At 57.4% G+C, this 18,018-nt stretch overlaps 1 protein-coding gene across 1 annotated transcript; it reads left to right on the top strand.

Annotated features, from left to right (window-relative positions):
- The first annotated feature begins 521 nt into the window (after nt 1-521).
- Nucleotides 522-18,011, top strand: ALDH4A1 (aldehyde dehydrogenase 4 family member A1). The gene is made up of 15 exons (XM_090023920.1): nt 522-717; nt 1,918-2,011; nt 2,390-2,482; nt 3,084-3,131; nt 4,437-4,592; nt 5,378-5,527; nt 5,721-5,795; nt 8,284-8,471; nt 9,951-10,024; nt 10,511-10,707; nt 11,130-11,177; nt 11,955-12,107; nt 12,879-13,000; nt 13,919-14,037; nt 14,315-18,011. Exons 1-15 carry the CDS (start codon nt 677-679, stop codon nt 14,425-14,427), a joined length of 1,671 nt encoding a protein of 556 aa, XP_089880046.1. The 5' UTR covers nt 522-676; the 3' UTR covers nt 14,428-18,011.
- Nucleotides 18,012-18,018: the final 7 nt, after the last annotated feature.

The following is an 18,018-nucleotide window of genomic DNA, read 5'->3' as shown; positions in this document are numbered from 1 at the left end:
AATAGACAGCCTGTCACTGTGCAGAGAGATAAGCCCAGACCCCTGCACTGCCGCGCCAGGCCTTTCTCCCAGTGCCAGGGGTGCAAAGCCCATGCCATGCAAGGCCTTTCCCTAAGCTTGCCATTCCCTCCAGGAGGGACTTTTCTGCCCTTCCCCTTGGCACTGATGCGAAAGTTAAGTGCTGCTCCAGGAGGGAGCCCAGGGGCATCTTTCCCTGCACCACGTGTCTGTGGAGCTGGGCTCCAGCGCGAGGTCAGGGCTATGGCACCCATGCTCCCCCTTTCCCTCGTGGCCCTTTAAGGCGCCTGCCCCACGCCCCTTCCCTTCCGGGGCTTGCAACACAAAGCGGCACCTCATTGGCCCGCGGCCTCCACACGCCTCTTGGCATTGGCTGCTCCAGACACGCCCCCTGCCAGGCGCGGGCTGAACCATCTTCCCAATTTGAGGGGGGGGCACCTCTTTGGACTCCCCCCAACCCCCCCCCCCCCAACAAAATACACGCAAAAAAGCAACCAACCTCGTGGGCACGAGCCGCGGAGGGCCGCGCTGTGCTGCTGCTGGCGGCTGCCCCGCGCTGCGCCCCTCGGGGCCGGCAGAGGAGAACTCCCCCTTCCCTGGAGTGGAACAGCCCGCGAGAGATGCCCAGCGCGCGGCACACGTGCTCGGGGGAGCGGGCATGGGGCCGCTGCTGCTGCGGGCGCTGCGGGCGCGGCTCGGGTGAGTCCGTCCTGCGCGTACCGGGGGCGGGGGTCCCGGGGGAAGCCCTTTCCTCCTGCCCCTCAGCCTGGGGGGACGGCGGCGGTCCCGGGGGAAGGTCCTTCCTTCCCGGTGGGGCCCCGGGGCCAGCCCCCGAGGGCAGCGGGAGCCCGGGGGCGTGGGGCTGGCGACCTTCCAGGGTGCGCGGCACGTGCCTGGCCTTGTCCCGTGGGCGGCGGGCCGGCCCGGTGCAGACCTGCGGGGCTGGGGGCAGGGGCGCGCTTGCGCTGCGGGCCGGGGCCCGGGGCCGCGCCGTCCCTGGGTCAGCGGCGCTCCTCTCCCCGGCAAGCCGGCGCTGGGCACGGCGGGGTCTCCTGCCCTCGGCAGGGGCGTCGCTCGCAAGCCCAGAGACCCTGCGGCGCGGCTGGTACCGCTTCCTTCCCATCGAGGGCCTCCGCATGCAGAAGAGCCCCCGGGGCCGTAGAGGTGCCGCGGCAGGGCGGTGACTTTTGTCAGGTCCCAATGCCGAGAGACTTGCCCCTCGGTTCTCCCAGCCCGGAGGTCTCCGGGGGACGCCGTGTGCACCTGGGATGCGTCCTCCTGTCTCCGGCGCTCGAGCGCGCCCTGAAGACAGGCGGGAGAGATGAGCAGACCCGGGGCGCGTTCAGGCCATCGCCCGCTTGAGGCCTCTGCCGAATGTTTTGACAAGTACAATTTTTTCCCGAAGCTGTTGCGATTTCCGAGCCTAAGTCTTGTTGGCAGCTGACGGGACCTGGGGTCCTAAGTGACTTGCGGAGAGAGGGCTAGTTGAAGTGACCGTGCTTTCCTTTCCATTTGAGTGGCTTGTCTCTTCCCTTTTGGGTGTGATGGACCCGCGCAGCATGCGGCGAGGCCGATCGCGCGCCCAGTGCACAGATGAAACTGCCCTGGTAGGGACCAGAGCTGTAGTTTGCATTGCATGAAGGTGCCTGGTCCCGGCCCAGCTGCGCTTGGTGCTGTACGGACACGGCGTAACGATGTTTTCCTCCTGGTCCGTTTCGGCGCTGGCCACGAGGGCTCCTCTTTGTAGCCAGAAAGTTTGAAGGGGCGCAGTGTGTGTCATGGGGTCATCGCCGGCAGGGACTCTTCGGAGGCCTGTCTCTGGGGTCCGGGAGCTCTGTGGCCCGGCTGGGGTGAAGCCGGTTGTGGGTTCTCAATGGTTCTCACTCCTTCCCCGTGCAGACTGCGATGGCAACACCGCTCGACCTTCGAGGTGGCCAACGAGCCCATCCTGGAGTTCAAGCCGGGCAGCCTGGAACGAGCCGCCCTGCAGAAGGTACCAAGCCGGCCCTGCCCCTCCAGGCTGGTCTTCAGTTCAGGTGGCAGGATGCTTCTCCCAGCCCCTGGTGGTCACCCTCCTGGGGAAGAGCCTTCTGCCCTCCCCATCCTTGTGCCACCTCTTCCAGCTCCTACAGTGCATGTCCTCACCCTGGCTGAAGGGCAAATCCGGGCTTCCCCTCTCCTCGGGACATGAGCCTGGTGCCAGGCTGGTGGGCAGGTCAAGAGGGACTCTGACAGGGGCTGTGTGTGGGGCTGGGGGAGCTTCATTAGGTCCCTGTGTGTCGGGGAAAGCGGGGTGCTGAGTCCCCTTCTGTCTCGCCTTCCCTCTGACAAGGGGAGCTGCCAGCCTCACTTGGTCCTCATTCATCCTCAGGCACTGAATGACTTGAAGGTCAAGACTGAGGCCATTCCCTGCGTGGTCGGGGGACAGGAGGTGTGGACATCTGATGTGAGGTACCAGTTGTCGGTGAGTCCCAGCAGCGAGTGCCTGGTTGCAGGGGCCCTGGGAGCTCCAGCGTTGCGGGGTGGGATGGGTCTCTGTTCATCTAGCCAGGGGCAAGGTAGCACAGGTCACCAGGGGCCCTGGGGACATCCCTCTGAGGCCCCAAGAAACCGTTCTGCTGCCTGGACCCACTTCCATCCAGTCCGCTGGATGGACGCGGCTGGAGCAGCTGCAGAGGAAGGCAGAAGGGCCCTGTAGCTGGCGGATGGGTCTCGGCCCGGTCTCCGTGCTATCCCAGTCTCCAGCAGAAGCCGTGGTAAAGCCCTCAGTCCGTGCGGGTTTCCGGAGCGATGCAGAGCCTGGCTCTGCCTGGCTTCGGAGTAGCAGATTTCTGGGCTGGAACCTGCATTTCAGTCTCTTTCTGCATAGACGAGGCCAATGTTTGTTGTAAGCGTGATAGCGAGACCGGCCGATGTGGGACTTAGGTGTCTGGGTGACCCCAGCAGAAAAGCAAGGGAGGCTGCTCTGGAAGGGGAGCAGTGGGGATGGGAGGGCAGGGAGTGTTGTCGGGGAGGTGTATCATTGCAGCACAAATCACCCCAGACTTTCCTCCTCGTCTTTGCAGCCGTACAACCACGCGCACAAGGTGGCCAAGTACTGCTACGCAGACAAGGTGAGTGTGTCCTGTGAGGCTGCCCGGATCTGCCGTCCAGCTTGCGGTCCGCGGGGGGCTGGCTTGAGGGCAGTACTGGGCTGGGCGCTCCCGCAGCAGCAGCAGCAGCACAGGCCTGTGGAGGCTGCCCTGGAAGAGAGCAAAGTGCAACCAATCCTGCCTGTCTCAGCAGGTCCAGCACCCCGTGCTGCCAGCTGGAGGCATGTGAGCCTGCTTCCTGACACGTGAGCCCCTTGCTGCCGTGCCAAGGAGCCACCTGCTGTTTGCCCTAAGCCCTAAGCCTTTCCGGTGCCACAGGCTGTGCTCCGTGCAGGTGCTTTTTCCACCTCCCTCAGGATACAGTGCTCTTCCTCCTCCTTGCAGGGGCCTGACACATTTTGGAGGGGGTTTCAGCCTCCTGCAGTGCAAGGTGTGGCTGAGGTGGATGGGAGGCCTGTGCAGCCACTGGAAGAAGTGCTGTAGGTGACTCTGGCAGGTCCCTTTTCCACTGAGCTGGGCCCTGCGCGATGCTGGGTGCTGTGCTCCAAGACAGGGATTGGGAGACCACAGTCCCCAGCCAGGCCCCAGGTTGGGCCATTTGGCAGCCGGAACGGAAGTTTCCTAAAAGTTTCAACTGGAGCAAAGATGGTTCTTGCCTTCCTGCCGGAAATGGGGTGAGGGCAGGCGAAGGGTTCGACTGTCTGCAGTGGGGACGGAGGACTTGCTGCTTGGGGGCAGTCAACCTGCCTGCTCTGGTCCGGCAGAAGGGGAAGCTAAACAGTGTTCAGTGTTTCTCTTGGGGGTTGCCGGCCGTAGCTTACCTTCCAGTGCCCACGGGACAGGAGCAGGCACACAGTGGCTGCAGGAGATTCAGCTGAACGACAGCACGTCCTCCGTTCCCTTAAACATGGGATAACAGCTCATCTGTCCTCATGCCGTGCTATCCAGCTGCTGCCTGCCCTTCCAGAGGTGGCTGCTTTTCAGTAGTTGAAGGAGCCCTGCTATTTATGGCTCTCCTGTCTCACAGTGGGATACATGGAGACAGCACTTGGGGACTGCCATGCTTATTGACATGCGAAGTGATATAACTGTTACCAAAAAATCTAGAAAACCCTGTTGAGTGTGACCTGCCATCTGGTGAGGTCCTTGGTATTTAGAGTCGTGTGAGCGTGCGGCCGTGGACTTCGGGACAGGCTGCAGGTTATCACGAATGTGTGTGGAGTGGAGGTGGGGTGGGTGGTGCCTCCTGCCTTCAGCCCTGGATCTGAGCCTTCCTGAACCCGAGGGTACTCTGATCTGGCCTTGTGCTTCCACCTGCCTCTGTAGGACCTGATTAACAAAGCCATCAATGCTGCCGTGGCTGTGCGGAGGGAGTGGGACCTCCGGCCCATCCAGGACAGGGCGCAGATCTTCTTCAAGGCGGCTGACTTGCTGAGTGGCCCTAGGCGAGCGGAAGTGCTGGCAAAAACCATGATCGGGCAGGTAGGCCTGCACGCGAGGACTGCTGGGACCAGCCATGACGACTGGAGGCTGGGTGCAGGAGAAATGGGCAGGCTTAATGCGGATGAGAAGCTGGTGGGGCTGTACCATAGAGATGGGCTCCTGGGTGTCTGTAATGCTAGGGCCGCTCACCTGACTCGAGGACTGGCTGGATGGTGACTTGCCCTCTTGGTGCTGGGCATGTTCAGCCTGTTCTGGCAGAGAGAGGGGCCTGTGTGAGGAGGGACACTGCAAGGAGTGCTAAAATCCCCCCTTCCCACGTCCTAAGTAGGGAATTTAAGGCCAGGCTCAGGACCAGGAGCCTGCTGAGTGGGTGGAAATACCTGGCAGCGGGTGAAAGTGCCCTCCATCTCTCTTGGCTTGAGTCCCTTGAGCACTGGTTGCTGTAGAAGCAGGTGGAGGGTCCCAAGCGTGGGCAGGAACTGGACCGTACGTGGGGGGCAGAGGGGGCTCACTAGCACCCCATGGGTGGCTCAGGTCTTTGCTGTGACTATTAAGAAGTAAAACAGGCGTTGTTCTGGGCAGGGCTGGGGTTTCCTGGTATGCTGGTGTTTGCTGGGCTGGATCCAGCACCCTGTAGTGGGCGAAGCTCAGTTTGAAGCTGGGGTAGGCCAGAAGTCCTCAGGGTGCTGCTGCCGATCCAGCCCCATTTTGGGAGTGAGGCAGAGGCAATGTGGAGGGACGCGTCCCGTGCTTGCCCCGGCCTCCGCAAGAGGGACGTGTAGGGGGTGCCTGAGCCTCACTGGTCTTCCCCGTTCTCCCATCAGGGCAAAACTGTCATCCAGGCAGAGATCGATGCTGCGGCCGAGCTGATCGATTTCTTCCGGTTCAATGCCAAGTATGCGATGGAGCTAGAGGAGGAGCAGCTCATCAGCGTGCCCGTCAGCACCAACAGCATGGTCTACCGGGGGCTGGAGGTGAGGAGCAGGGGCACCGACTTCCACCGTGGTGGGGGGAGCAGGGTCTCCCCCCTCGGATCAGGCTGGTGGCTGCGCTGGAGGGTGGGATAGGTGCCCCATGCTCTTTGTGCGTCCTGGTGGGAAGCCTTTCCATCCATCCCCACCCAGCAGGGCTTTTGCACTGTGAGATTCATCCTCTTCCTCCCTGCAGGGCTTTGTGGCAGCTGTTTCTCCCTTCAACTTCACGGCAATCGGTGGGAACCTGGCAGGGGCTCCGGCGTTGATGGTGAGCGTTTGGGACAGGGGTGGTCTTTGGGCAGTGCTTGGATTTTTTTTAAGGCATGACAGGGCCTGTTGCCTTAAGCCAGCTGGGTGCCAGCAAGCCATCAGCTCATGATCACCGGTAAAGCCACTTTACTGGAAAACCAGGGCTGGGCTCCCAAACGACCCAGTGCTGGGGAAAGGTAGATTTTAAGGCGCTCAGAACAAGTGGTAAAGCCTACCCACTCCGGTAGCTCGTCCTGGCTGCTGATAGTTGCCACCTGCCCTGAAGCAGCAGGGTTTGTTTTAAGCCTCTTGCTTGTTGTAACCCCTTTTCCATGTAATGTTCCTTTTGCTTTTGCTAATTTGTTGGCCGCGGTGACATCTAGTGGCAAGCTGAACCTTACATTGGGCAAAACCTTGCCCGTCCTTTTTGATTGTCACCTGTGAGATGTCCCTTTGCCCTTGTGTAAGAGAAGGGCACTGGGAACCTCTGGGTCACCCTTTCTCCCTGGGCTGCTTCAGGCAGGGGGCAACACCGGGGTCGATATTCTGCCGTAGCGGGCAGTGGGGCCGGGTTGGGCCGGTAGTGAACGGTGCCGGTGGGGGGGCTGGCATAAGGACCATACGCCCTAATCGGAGCCGGTTGTAGAGCAGCGGTTGCATTAGGAGACTGTGAAATTAACTTGTTAATGAGGCTACTAATTTCACAGTTGCGCCGAGTTACACGGGCGCTTGGGTCAGAAACGGCTGATCACGGCGGCACTCGTGCGAGCAGGTAGGATTGCTCAAGTGCAGCAGGCTGCTCCCAGGAGCAGCAGCTTGAGCCCAGTCGTAGCATGAGGAAGGACACAGAGGTTTTCCAAACACTTGGGAGGGTGGGAACCGGCCAGGAGAATTGCAGGCTTCAAAGCTCCAGCCTGGCTCGGCAGTTGTGCTTTAGGGGGTAAGGAAAACGGCGGGAGGACGGTGGGGTGGGAGGGGGAAGTTTTAGTGCCTGGTATTCAAACAGGGGCTGAGCAGCTGCATCCGGCCCCACGCTGCTAAACGTTGTGCTGCCCACGTAAGATGCCCAGACTCCTGGAACGGGATAGGAGCAAAGCAAGGGACTGCATGTCAGCAGATTTGGTGCTGGCAAGATGGACTGTGACAGTCGGGGTGGGTTTGGTCCTGGTACATTGTGGGCTAGATCAGAGCTGCTCCTTGCGTGGGGAAGAGCTTGTCTGCACGGGGGAATCGCCTTATAACGATCTCGCTGCAGCTGCCCTGAGTGGGCTCCTGATTCCAAAATAATGACTCCAGGATTATGTTGCTTTTACTCTGGAATAGGGGATCCCGGGGGGGGTCCACACAGGTGAAGCAGTAATGAAACAGTCCTGCGGAGACAACCCCTGCTCACGGTACCTGGGTCAAGGCGAGGTTCTCACTGGACTGCAGTTGTGAGCCTTCCCTTAGGTCAAGAGGCCGAGCTGTTGGATGAATGAGAGGCAGCATTTGGTTTTCCACCGGCTACTTCCTCACTGCTTTCACTGGGTTTTGGACAATGCAGAGGAGAGATGCATGGCGTTTTGAAGGATGGTCACCATAATGGAGTGCGTGTGTGTGTGTTGGGGAGAGGGGCACGGGACGTGGGACCGTCTCTTCGCTCTGCTTGCACGGTGCCTGGCTCCTGACTGGGGCGCTCGGGTTCTCCCGAATGGGCAGGATTACGCAGTCCGTTGCACAGGGGAGGCTGCTAATGAAAGAGCAATTATCCGGTTCCTGTTCTAGGAAATCCATTGGGATTGTGTGTTGCTGATAGTGTTGGGGAGCGGGTGGGTGCCTTCCTGCAGGCGCTTGTGGCTCTGATAGCAGCTTGGCTGGCAGGTGCGGTGCCAGGGGGTTGGGCAGGGCAGTGGGTGTGGTGTACCCAACGCTCTTGCAAAAGCACCCTGGGATCTTTACTGGGCAGGACCTCAGCTTGAAACCCTAAATGAAACACACTGTGTCCATCCACCTGGTGTCCCCCCTGGGGACTGGAGGGGGAAACATCCATGCAGATCGCCTGTATTCAGCCCCTCTAGAGCAGTGACAAAGGCAGGGGACATAGGTTTCCAGACACTAGTGGATGTCACTCCCCAGGGGAGACGAGGAGCTGTAATGGAGAGGAGAAACGTTGAGATGGAGAACAGGAAAATCTTTCTGATGCGGGGGATGTGTGCGCCTAGGGAGCAGCCTCTGTCAGCGGCCAGGGAGGACATCCCCTCTCCCCCCATGTGTGTGTGCGTGCATATGCACGTATGTGCATGTGTGTGAGTTGGGGGGGGACGCGCAGGGCATGAGCCCCATACAGCTCGGGACCCCTGGACCCCCTGCACACAGCCAAGGGCCTCCCTGCTCTGACCTGTCCTGCTGGGAGGCAAGCCTGCGTTGGGTTGCTGAGGGCAGGACTCTGGTGCTACAGCTGGGTTAATCTGGGACGCGCCGGAGCCCTTCCTCATGCATTGGTTCATTGTGTTTTCCTCTTGCCCCAGGGCAACGTGGTGCTGTGGAAGCCCAGCGACACGGCCGTGCTGTCCAGTTACGCCGTGTATAAGATTCTGCTGGAGGCTGGCCTCCCTCCCAACGTCATCCAGTTCGTCCCAGCCAGCGGGCCTGTGTTTGGAGACACGGTCACGAGCTCCGAGCACTTCGCTGGGCTCAACTTCACGGGCAGCGTGCCGTAAGTGCGAGGGGCTAAGGCCGGCGGTCGCGAGAGGTGGGGCACGGCTGCATCTTCTGCTGAGAGGCCACGCGGCAACGTTTTGCGGGCCTTGATTGTTCATCGGGAGCAGGGCACTCCTGGCTGAAAGCAGACATGGAGCAGGCCTTGCTTCTGCATCACCCTGTTTGCTTCACTGCTAAGACAAAGGGGTCTTCCAGCACCATGCTGATAATGTCACCTGGGAGAAGTGGAAGGGTGCTGCTTTCCATGGGGTGGTGACCTAGGAGGAGACCTTCCCCCAGCTACGGGGTCTTTGTACCCCTAAGACGAGCCCAGTAAACCCCTTGTTGTAGGAGCCTCCAGCACAGTTGCTCATAGAGACACCTAGACGCACATTGATGCTGCGGTCAACTGCTGGGCCCCCACTAGATCGAGCCTGACTTAGGTGTCGGGACAGGCTTAAATTCCCAGCGGTCTTTGGCTGCAGGGAGCACGTCTGGCGGGGGGGAAAGAGCTGGGCGCTTGGGGGCCTGGATCGTGTCCTCATTCGTGGTGTGACACTGAGGCATAGCCAGAGGTTAAAGCTCCTCTGTAAGACAAGGGCAAACCTGCTTCTCCCCTGCAGACGCAGAGGCTTTCGCTAACTAGTTGCAAAGCTCTTTACGAGCCGCTCGGGCGAGCTGCGCGTTATTTATTCCACATTTCCCCTGCCGAAGGGCATTAAGGGGACGGGAATTAGCCGCGTGAAGGAATCCACATCCCACTAAAAGGCATTTCAAGCAGGTGCCCCTTTCCCCAGGTAGATTTGCCAACACGCGCTCTCGCCGGCGCTTCAGGGTGAGTTATTTCCTTGAAGGGTTCTGCTAGCCCTGCCCGGAGCTCCGCTCCCAAAGACGCCGGATGATTAAAATCCTGGGGCCCTGCTAAACTGCCAGATGACATGGTCTGATGAGCCTTGTGCTTTAAAGGTGGGAAGCTCATAAATTAGTATTAGCGGCTGTAGCTCCTGGTGGGAGTTTATTAGCATTTTTATTGTTTTGTAGAGCAGGGGTTTGTCACAGTCAGAACCAAAAAAAGAAAGGGGGAAAGAGAAGAATGGGAAGCTCCTGTCGGACGCTGTTCTTCCCTGCGCTGCTTCTCTTCGCCAGGTTTTGCCGTCTGTTTTGGCTTGTCCTGTTGTGCCCCTTGCTGCAGGTTGAGGCAGCAGTGCTCAGCCCGAGTCTGCCCTCCAGGCCACCCCCCATCCTTGGGTGGATCCTGTCTCCCTTCTTCTTTCTCAGGACCTGAATCAGGGACCAAAGGGTTTGGATCAAATCCTCCGGTGTGACTGGAGAGTGGGAAGCAGGAGGGGATGGTTCTCGGAGATGATGGATCGGTGGCTTCGGGACTGGACTCTTTTCCCCCAGACTGTTTGTGGGTCAGATCTGAGCTGCCCAGCAGCGCTGGTAGCTGGCGGTGTGCGTTGCTGGTGTCTCACTCTCCTCCTCTCCCTTTCAGGACCTTCAAGCGTCTTTGGAAGCAGGTGTCTGAGAACCTGGACCGGTACCGCACCTTCCCACGCCTGGCTGGAGGTACCTGTCCTGACTTGGCCACCAGGGGCCTTCCAGCTGAGTGCTCTCCTGGGTGGGATATGAGCAGTAAAGAGTCTGGCTGTAGTGACCCCTCAGCTCCTAACTGGTTTACAGAGGGGCTCTTCTTATTAGACGTGCACAGAGGAACATGGTGGGCACAGTACAGGTTGCAGTGCGGGTTTGGCAGTCAGGATTCCTGCGTCCTTATCCTTGACCTTGGAGGACACATGGTCTCATGTTCAGAGCAGAGGCAGGAAGGCAGGGTTGCTGGAGATGGTTGGTGCTGCTGGTCAGGCCGTTGATTAGAGCCAGCCCTGCCTCTTGAGGAGCTTTTTGCGGGGTGGGTTGGGAGACCCCTGGGAAGGACCAGGCAAGACGGAAGTGCAGGGAGCTGGGGCCTGGCTGCAGGTCCTTGCGGGGTGATGAAGCAGGGCCCACTCCTCTCACGGCCCACCCGGGGGTTTGTCTCCCTCTTCGTGAGCTCAGAGTGCGGCGGGAAGAACTTCCACCTGGTGCACAGCTCGGCCGACGTGCCCACCGTGGTGAACGGGACCCTGCGCTCGGCCTTCGAGTATGGCGGCCAGAAGTGCTCGGCCTGCTCCCGCCTCTACGTCCCCGACTTGCTGTGGCCCCAGATCAAAGCGAAGCTGCTGGAGGAGCACGGGAAGATCAAAGTGGGAGATGTGAGTGGAGCTGCGGGGCTGCGGCAGGGCTTTGCGGCTCAGCGGGTGGCTGATGGGATTAGAGACTGCGGTAGCCGGCTGCTAATTCCTATTGAACCGAGCTTTTTATCCACTGGTTCTTCTCCCCACCACCCAGCCTTCGTCTTTCTAGTGATTAGAAATTAACTTGTAGCCAGCGCGGTGCAGGAACGACGGTGCGAGCAGCTCTTCATTGCAGCCTAATTGAAAAGAGCAGCTGGCTCGCGTTGCGGGTGCATGGGGGGGGGTGCATAATATTAAACTAGGGCATCCCAGATGTATCTGCCTGTTTTTTCCCACCTCTGGGGTTACCTGGGGAGTGCTTGGAAAGGGGTGATGGGCCAGGGGAGTGGGGTGAAGCAGCTGGATTGCTCTCCCATGATCTCCCCTCCTTCCCTCTGCAGCCAGCCGGGGACTTTGAGACGTTCTTCTCTGCGGTGATCGATGACAAGGTAAGATCCATCTCCTTTGCCCCAGGCACCAGCTAGCCCTGCTCTCTGAACTGGGCCCCCTCTCTGGACTGGGTCTATGTGCCCTTGCTCACCACAGCCCCCACTGGCATGGCTCACCCGAGCCTTTTGGCTGGATCCCCCATCCAGTGGTCTCCTCCTGTTTCCCCAGCAGCCTCTAGGTCTGTCCATTTCCAGTAAATCAGTCCATTATCCCTTTCCCTGCCCCACACATGAGCTCTCTTTCCTACAGAGGCCCCTGCTGTGCTTCTCTGAGCTGACAGGCACTGGCTTAGCTGTGCTTTCTGGTGTTAAGGGGCAAGGGTGCCTCTGGCATGGGCCGTGCCCCTCGTTCTGCAGGCTTTGGGAAGTCCCTTGCATGCCTGGCACCCCGCTGGCTAGCCAAACACTGGCCACTGGGGCTGCACTTGATGCTGTTCTTAAGCAGAAAAGCCCAGCTGGTCACCCTGCATGTTGCAGTACAGGGTGGCCACTTTCCAACTTGCACCCATCTAATACTTGGGGCTGTGGCTTCTGCTGGCTGGCGTTTGAGGGCAGCTGCAGTATGTAAGATGTAACCTGGGCACCATCTCATCTCCCAAGCGGTGTCCTCTTAGGTACAGATTCAGGGACATGGGTCCAACACTGTCCACATTAGCCTTCCCGTATGAGATGGGTGAAGGTCACGAAGTCATTCACTGGAGCATTCAGGCAGATCCCTTGTTTGTGTTGCCATCGGGCAAGACCTCCCTTCTGACCCCTTTGCTTTGTGGGTTTTAGTCTTTTGCGCGGATTAAGAAGTGGATCCAGCATGCGGAGACGTCCCCCAACCTCACCATCTTGGCAGGCGGGAAGTGTGATGACAAAGTTGGGTATTTCATTGAGCCGTGTATCGTGGAAACCAAAGACCCGAAGGATCGCATCATGAAAGAGGTGAGTGCCTGTGTTGGCTGATGGTGCCTTCCTCCTCCTAGGTTGGCTCGGCAGTGAGGAGGGCAGGTGGAAGATCACCAGAAACATGGAGCTTGGAGATGGGACTGTCCAGGCAACCTATTAACAGGGGCAGCGGGGACCACTGGTGCAGGATACTCCCCACACCCATCCCCAGGGCAGCACCTGGGTCACTGATGGAGAGCCGGGACGTAGTAGGAAGCACTCCCGGCTACCCAGCTCCGTCTCATTCCAACACTTCATCACCCGGGTGACCCAAGAGGAGAGAAACCACATAGCAAATAAAGAGCCTGAGGGCTGCGTTTGTATTAAACTCCAGCTGGGCAGGGCCCTCAAGCTTCTAATCTTGGAGCCTTTGAAGTAAAGGAGAAGCATGGGCTTTATCACAACAACCCGTAAATGCAGCCTCCGTTTTACGGGGTTGGGAGAGCAGAAAGCTTAGTCCTTCTCTGCCACACCTCAGAAGCAGCACGGACTTCCAGCCGATGCTCTCGAGGGTTTCTTTTCTCCTGCCCCGTCTTTTACAGTCCTGGAAGTACTGACCCAGCCAGAATAGCCCTGAGCGTAGCCTCCGAGTTAAAGGGGCTGAGTGTGTGAGGCTCCAGAAAAGGCCCAGCTATGTTCTGGGGTGCATGTCTGCTCCCTAAACAATTAAATGGGGTGTTTTGCTGGTTATCTGTCCCTGCTGGATGCAGGTGACCTGCTCCCAGGATCAGATGCCAGTGTCCTGATGGCCTTTATTTTGCTACGCAGGAAATTTTTGGCCCGGTCCTGGCCGTCTACGTCTACCCGGAGAAGCAGTACAAGGACATCCTCCAGCTCGTCGACACCACGTCTCCCTACGGCCTCACGGGGGCAGTGTTCGCCCAGGATAGGTGAGCGCCTGAAGCCCCGTCGCTTGGCCGGGGGCTCGCAGTGCCCGCGCTCTCACTTACGGCTCTTTTCTGGCAACCTGGGGAAACCGCTACTTGCCAAAAGGGGCTAAATAATTCTGCTTTGAGCTGGCACGAGCTCCCTCCATTTGCCGTGCCTCTTGGCGGAAAAGCCCGGACGCTTAGCGGCTTTCTCTTTCCCCGCTGGCGTCCCGGGCAGCGTGGCTGCGGGAGCGACCGCGGGCGAGGAGGCGTCTTGACACCTCGTGCCGCTTCTCTGCTGGCGCCTGCGGAGTCCGAAAGTGGCTCTGCTGTAAGAGGGGCTGGATTTTGCATCTGTGCCCGTGTCTTAGGCGGCTTCTTGCTGGGAGACTGCTGCTCCTTTTAGCGCCGGGGTATGGAGTTGCAGCAGGTTCCTCAGAGGGGGAAAAGGCTTTCCAAGGGATGGCAGGGCAGGCTGGGAAGGGTGTGGGAGAAGTGAGACGTGAGCTTAGGACCAGGATGTCTCTCATCCAAAGCGGAACAGAGCCGGGGGGCGGCCACAGTGCAGAAGCCAAGGGTTGAATGGTGCCAGTGAGAGGAAAGCAGCACCCTTCAGCCGCCGAACCTTTGCCGGGATTGGCTGGAGTCCCTTGGGACACTGGGTTAGTGTGAAGGTCACTCGCACACTGAAGGTTTGGGAGAGCAGGCTGGCAGCATTTCATAGGTGTCATAGATTTTTAGGGTCCAAAGGGACCCTGTTGGTAGGTCATTGAGTCTGACCCTGGGCAGGAAAGAGCGCTGGGGTCAGACGACCCCAGGCAGGTGCTGGTCCAGTCTCCTCTTGAAGACCCCCAGGGCAGGGGAGAGCACCACCTCTCATCTCTAGTCTCGCTGCAGTGGTCCCGCTTGACCAGAGCTGTTCCTCCCCGTCATTCCCAGGAATGTCATCCAGGAAGCGAGGAAGCTCCTGAGGAACGCGGCAGGCAACTTCTACATCAACGATAAGTCGACTGGTGCGGTTGTGGCCCAGCAGCCGTTTGGAGGGGCCCGCGCCTCGGGTGAGTGGGCAGAACCTCCCCTGGGGGCAGGAACAGGTCCCCGTTCGGGGTGTTTCTCTCTAAGCAGCTCTCGCTCCCTCGGCTGGGTGTTGAGAGTCAGCAAGGCTGAGCTCTTGCCCTGTATAGCAAAGCCAGAACAAGTCATGCCCTATCTGCTTCCCATTTCTTCCCCCGAAAGATTGGGATCTCACTACCGAACCTATCCCAGGGCAGACTTGGGTGCTTGCTCAGTTCTGCAGGTCTCCAGTAAAACACAGTTTCCCTCCTTTTCAAACAGGCACCAACGATAAGCCCGGTGGTCGCCACTACATACTGCGCTGGACGTCTCCTCAAGCCATCAAGGAGACCCACGTGCCCCTGGAGGACTGGAAATACTCGTACATGCAGTGATCCCTGCACGGCGCCGCCCCTGCTGGCAGCCGCCCGCCTCCTGACGCTGACGTGCAGAGTACTTAGAAGCGACAGCTCTGATGAGATTTGAAGCATTTAATTTCTTTAACAAAAGTCTTTAATTTGTCTTAGATGAGGTTTACCAGATTGTTGCCCTGGAACCAGAGAAGCCCTTGTGATTTCCTGATCCTGATGTAGACCCAAGAACAGGGTTTTTGCTTCCTGCGTTCTCTGCTCCCTTGAGCTGCAGTTTGTTCGCGGTCCTCCAGCTGCTTTGGGGTGAGGCTGCTCACCAAGGAAGAGGGGAAGCACTGCTGCAACCTCAAAACCACTAGGCTGGAACGAGGATGCAGCAGTCAGACCCATGGGCACAGGGGAGCAGAAGGCAGCAAAAGAGGAGAAATGCCCTTGAGAGAGCGAGATCGTAAGTGAGGCCAGCTCTTACCTGCACCAAACAAATCCACAAGCCTGCTCCTTCCCCTCTGAGCCCCAGGGAGCATGAAGGATGACACCTTTGAGGTGCTTTTGTCCATTTCTGTCCCCTGCCTCTAGCCAACTCAGGACTGTCCCTCTATTGATCTTTTTTTTTTTCCCCATCTAGTTTTAAGTGAGCCGGTGTCTGCTGCTGAAGCTGCGGAGCCATCGCCTGAGCTACCAGGGGAGAGGGAGGGAACGTTGTAGGTAATCAGCCCTCTGCTCTCAGGGTTTAACGGCAAGGTCTTGCTTTGAACTTCTCCAGCTGACCTTCCTCATGCAGCAAGGAATGAATCCCAGCGGGGTCACCTGGCAGAGTTCAGAGTGCAGATGTATGTAGGGAGGTAATGCAGTGAAAGCAAAGCTCGTGTCTCTTCCCTTTGTCTGCCTCTCGGGGTCCTCTCTGTTGTAGCTGGCTGCCTCAGGCTTCCCGTAGTCCCCTGTGAGAGAGTCCCGATCTTTCACTACTGTTATCTGTGAAACAGTGATGGGTAATATCAGGAAAAGGATAGGGCACGCTGAGATGGAGCAGAGGCTGTTTTTGTGCAGGCTTCTGTAAAGCTTTGCTGCTAGACGGTGTACTTTAAAAGAACTTATTGGTCGTACGTGTCACCTCAGCAGAGTTACTAGCTGTCTTCCCCTGACGCCAAGGGCAGGGATTAGCCACCCATGCCTCCTTGCAGCTCCTTCAGCAACAGGTACACTCCAGGCTTGGTTTCTTCCAGGACTTTGGCAGCTGCTTAAAGGCAAGACAGAAGTTTTAAGGGAATGAGTTGAGCTCCTCTCTAAGCTATTCCCAAATGAGTGCAGAGAGCATCTCCTCTTCCTTGGAGCAGGTCCTGCATTAGCAACAGGTACCTGGGCAACAGCAGGAATCTATTTAAAATTGGCAGCTTGGCAATTGAATCGAAATACTTGAGTTCATTGTGCCTTAGCCCAGATCTTTTGCACGGTTCAGTGAACTGTGTGCACTGGGCACTACTGGCTGTGTATCGCTAGTGAAAGATCAGCTTGCTTATTCTGATCCGTCTAGTCCTACATGGCCCACAACTGCTGTAACCTACAGATATAGCGTTGCAAACTCAACACCCAACTGAAGGGGTGTCCACATTTTCTCTCCCTCGGTGAGTCACCAGGAGCGGACCCCCGGATTGCATTTCTAGCGGAGAGCGTTACTTCGGTGGCCAGCTCTTACCCTCCACTAGTCCATAACTCAGAGCTGTTTAAGTAGTGGACTGTCACAGTCCTCCCTATCTCAGACCATTCTTGTTGCTACTGATCATGATTGGGGCTAAATGTTGACCTCTGCTGTGCCTCTGCTCATGGTTTGCTTTCAGGTCAGTCCATCCAGTCAGTGTCTGCTGTCTCGCACAATTCGGCACCTGAGAGATGTGACAAATTAGTAGCATGCTTCTCGAAAAGACTATTGCCAAAGCAAAAAAGGCTTCCTTAAGAGGTCACTAGCACTTTCTGGTTGTAACTGTGTCAAGGGGCTCGCTGTATTAGGCTCTAATTGCACAAGTCTTGTGGAATCCACTGTTGTAGGTTAAGCTTAGAAATCAGAGAGACAAAGTCAGGTTATCTGTCCACTTTCTAGCTGTTTGTGACATTACGCAAGGTCAGCCTGCCAGCACTGATCTGTGGCAACACAATATTGCAACCAGGCACCACCTAGAATGTCTTCGTATAGTTAATGCAGAGAGGTAGCGATAGATTCAGCCAGCACCTTCGTGCTGCATATCCGTCCACGGGGTCTGAGACAATCCTGGGGTAAATTTGTTTTAACTCTGCCAGGGAGAGTAAGTGCTCTCTCCTCCTGTGCCAAGAGCCAAGTGGCTCAATCCTCCCAGCTGTTACCTGCCCCTCCAGCCCCTCCTCTAGATCTTTTTAACCCCTCAGGGACTATGGGTGGCTACTGCTGTACCCTGAGCCCCTTATGATGCTGCAGCCTCACAGCGTGCCTGCTGCTCCCTGCCACGGTGAGTCCCAGCCTTATCCTTACCCACTTGAACTGTCTTTTGTCAAGGTAGCTCTGCAGTCCCAAGGCAGCATCTTCCTGTGGCACTGTCTATGGCTTTCCCTTTGGTGCATATAGTAGAAGCCTGTGATCTGGGCTTTTTAGTTCCTAACAAAGATCAGCCACCTTTCTTCTCAAGAGACTGCTTTTGGAAAGCTTTCACGCGCTTAACTTTCTTGAACTAAACCAATTGCTCCTTGCTTAAAAGGATGAAAACCAAGGACAGTCGCTAGAAGCTGCCCTATCATTGAACGAATCACCATTAAGTCCCACTTGCCTTTGAACCCCAAACCCAAATAGATATAAACTCAAAGAAGGAGATGGCATAAAAGCTCTGCAGATATCAAGAGGTGGTGCTCATGGCTGGAATAAGCAAGCAACACCTTGTATCTGCCCAGGTATATTGCTGTGGTAGCCAAGTCCAAGATAGACAAGGACCTATTGGGTTTTGTTTTGCTCAGCCATGAGCTTTCTTTTCCCAATACAGCACGGCTGCTGAGAATTGGTCCCCATTCTCCTGTGCAATAGTAAAAGTTAATATTGTGTTAAAAGCATGGCTCCAGTTGTCAAAGGCAGGCAGTGCTACCAGGCTAAGTGCCAGTTTTGCCTACTCTATAATGGAAAAAGCAGAGCACAGAACATCATTTTCATGCACTTGTTAAATGGAGATGGAGCTCAAGAGTTGGCTGCTTTCCTTTTACTGAAGATTTGAACGCTGCTTACACGCGAGCACACTGTTGATCATGGTAGTGCACAACTGCGGTGGGGCTCACCTGGAGCGCAATGTGTGCAGAGTAGCACTGAGCTGGCAGAGAGCTGAGAGGGGACTAGGCTTTCCATAGGGAAAGGACATCCGTGTCCCGGTCACTGCTCCAGCTGGCCTCAAGGGTCAACAGCTGCAATCCACTGGATGCCAAAGGGGTCGAGCTGGGTCAACATTTGTGGCATGTCAGCTCACTGATTTGAATGATGTGTGGGGTTTCCAATGGGAAAAGCTGCTGCGGTGCAACCTGATGAAGAAAGTCCAATTATTGTTGGATGAGAATAAGGCTCACATTGCTGTAGTTACTGCTAATAAAGGTTTAGAAAAGCCGTGCTGT

This window comes from Crocodylus siamensis, chromosome 12, assembly GCF_052110815.1.
Source record: "Crocodylus siamensis isolate JL-2025a chromosome 12, ASM5211081v1, whole genome shotgun sequence".
In the NCBI taxonomy this organism is placed as follows: Eukaryota; Metazoa; Chordata; order Crocodylia; family Crocodylidae; genus Crocodylus; species Crocodylus siamensis.
This window is presented reverse-complemented; position numbering and strand designations above follow the sequence as displayed.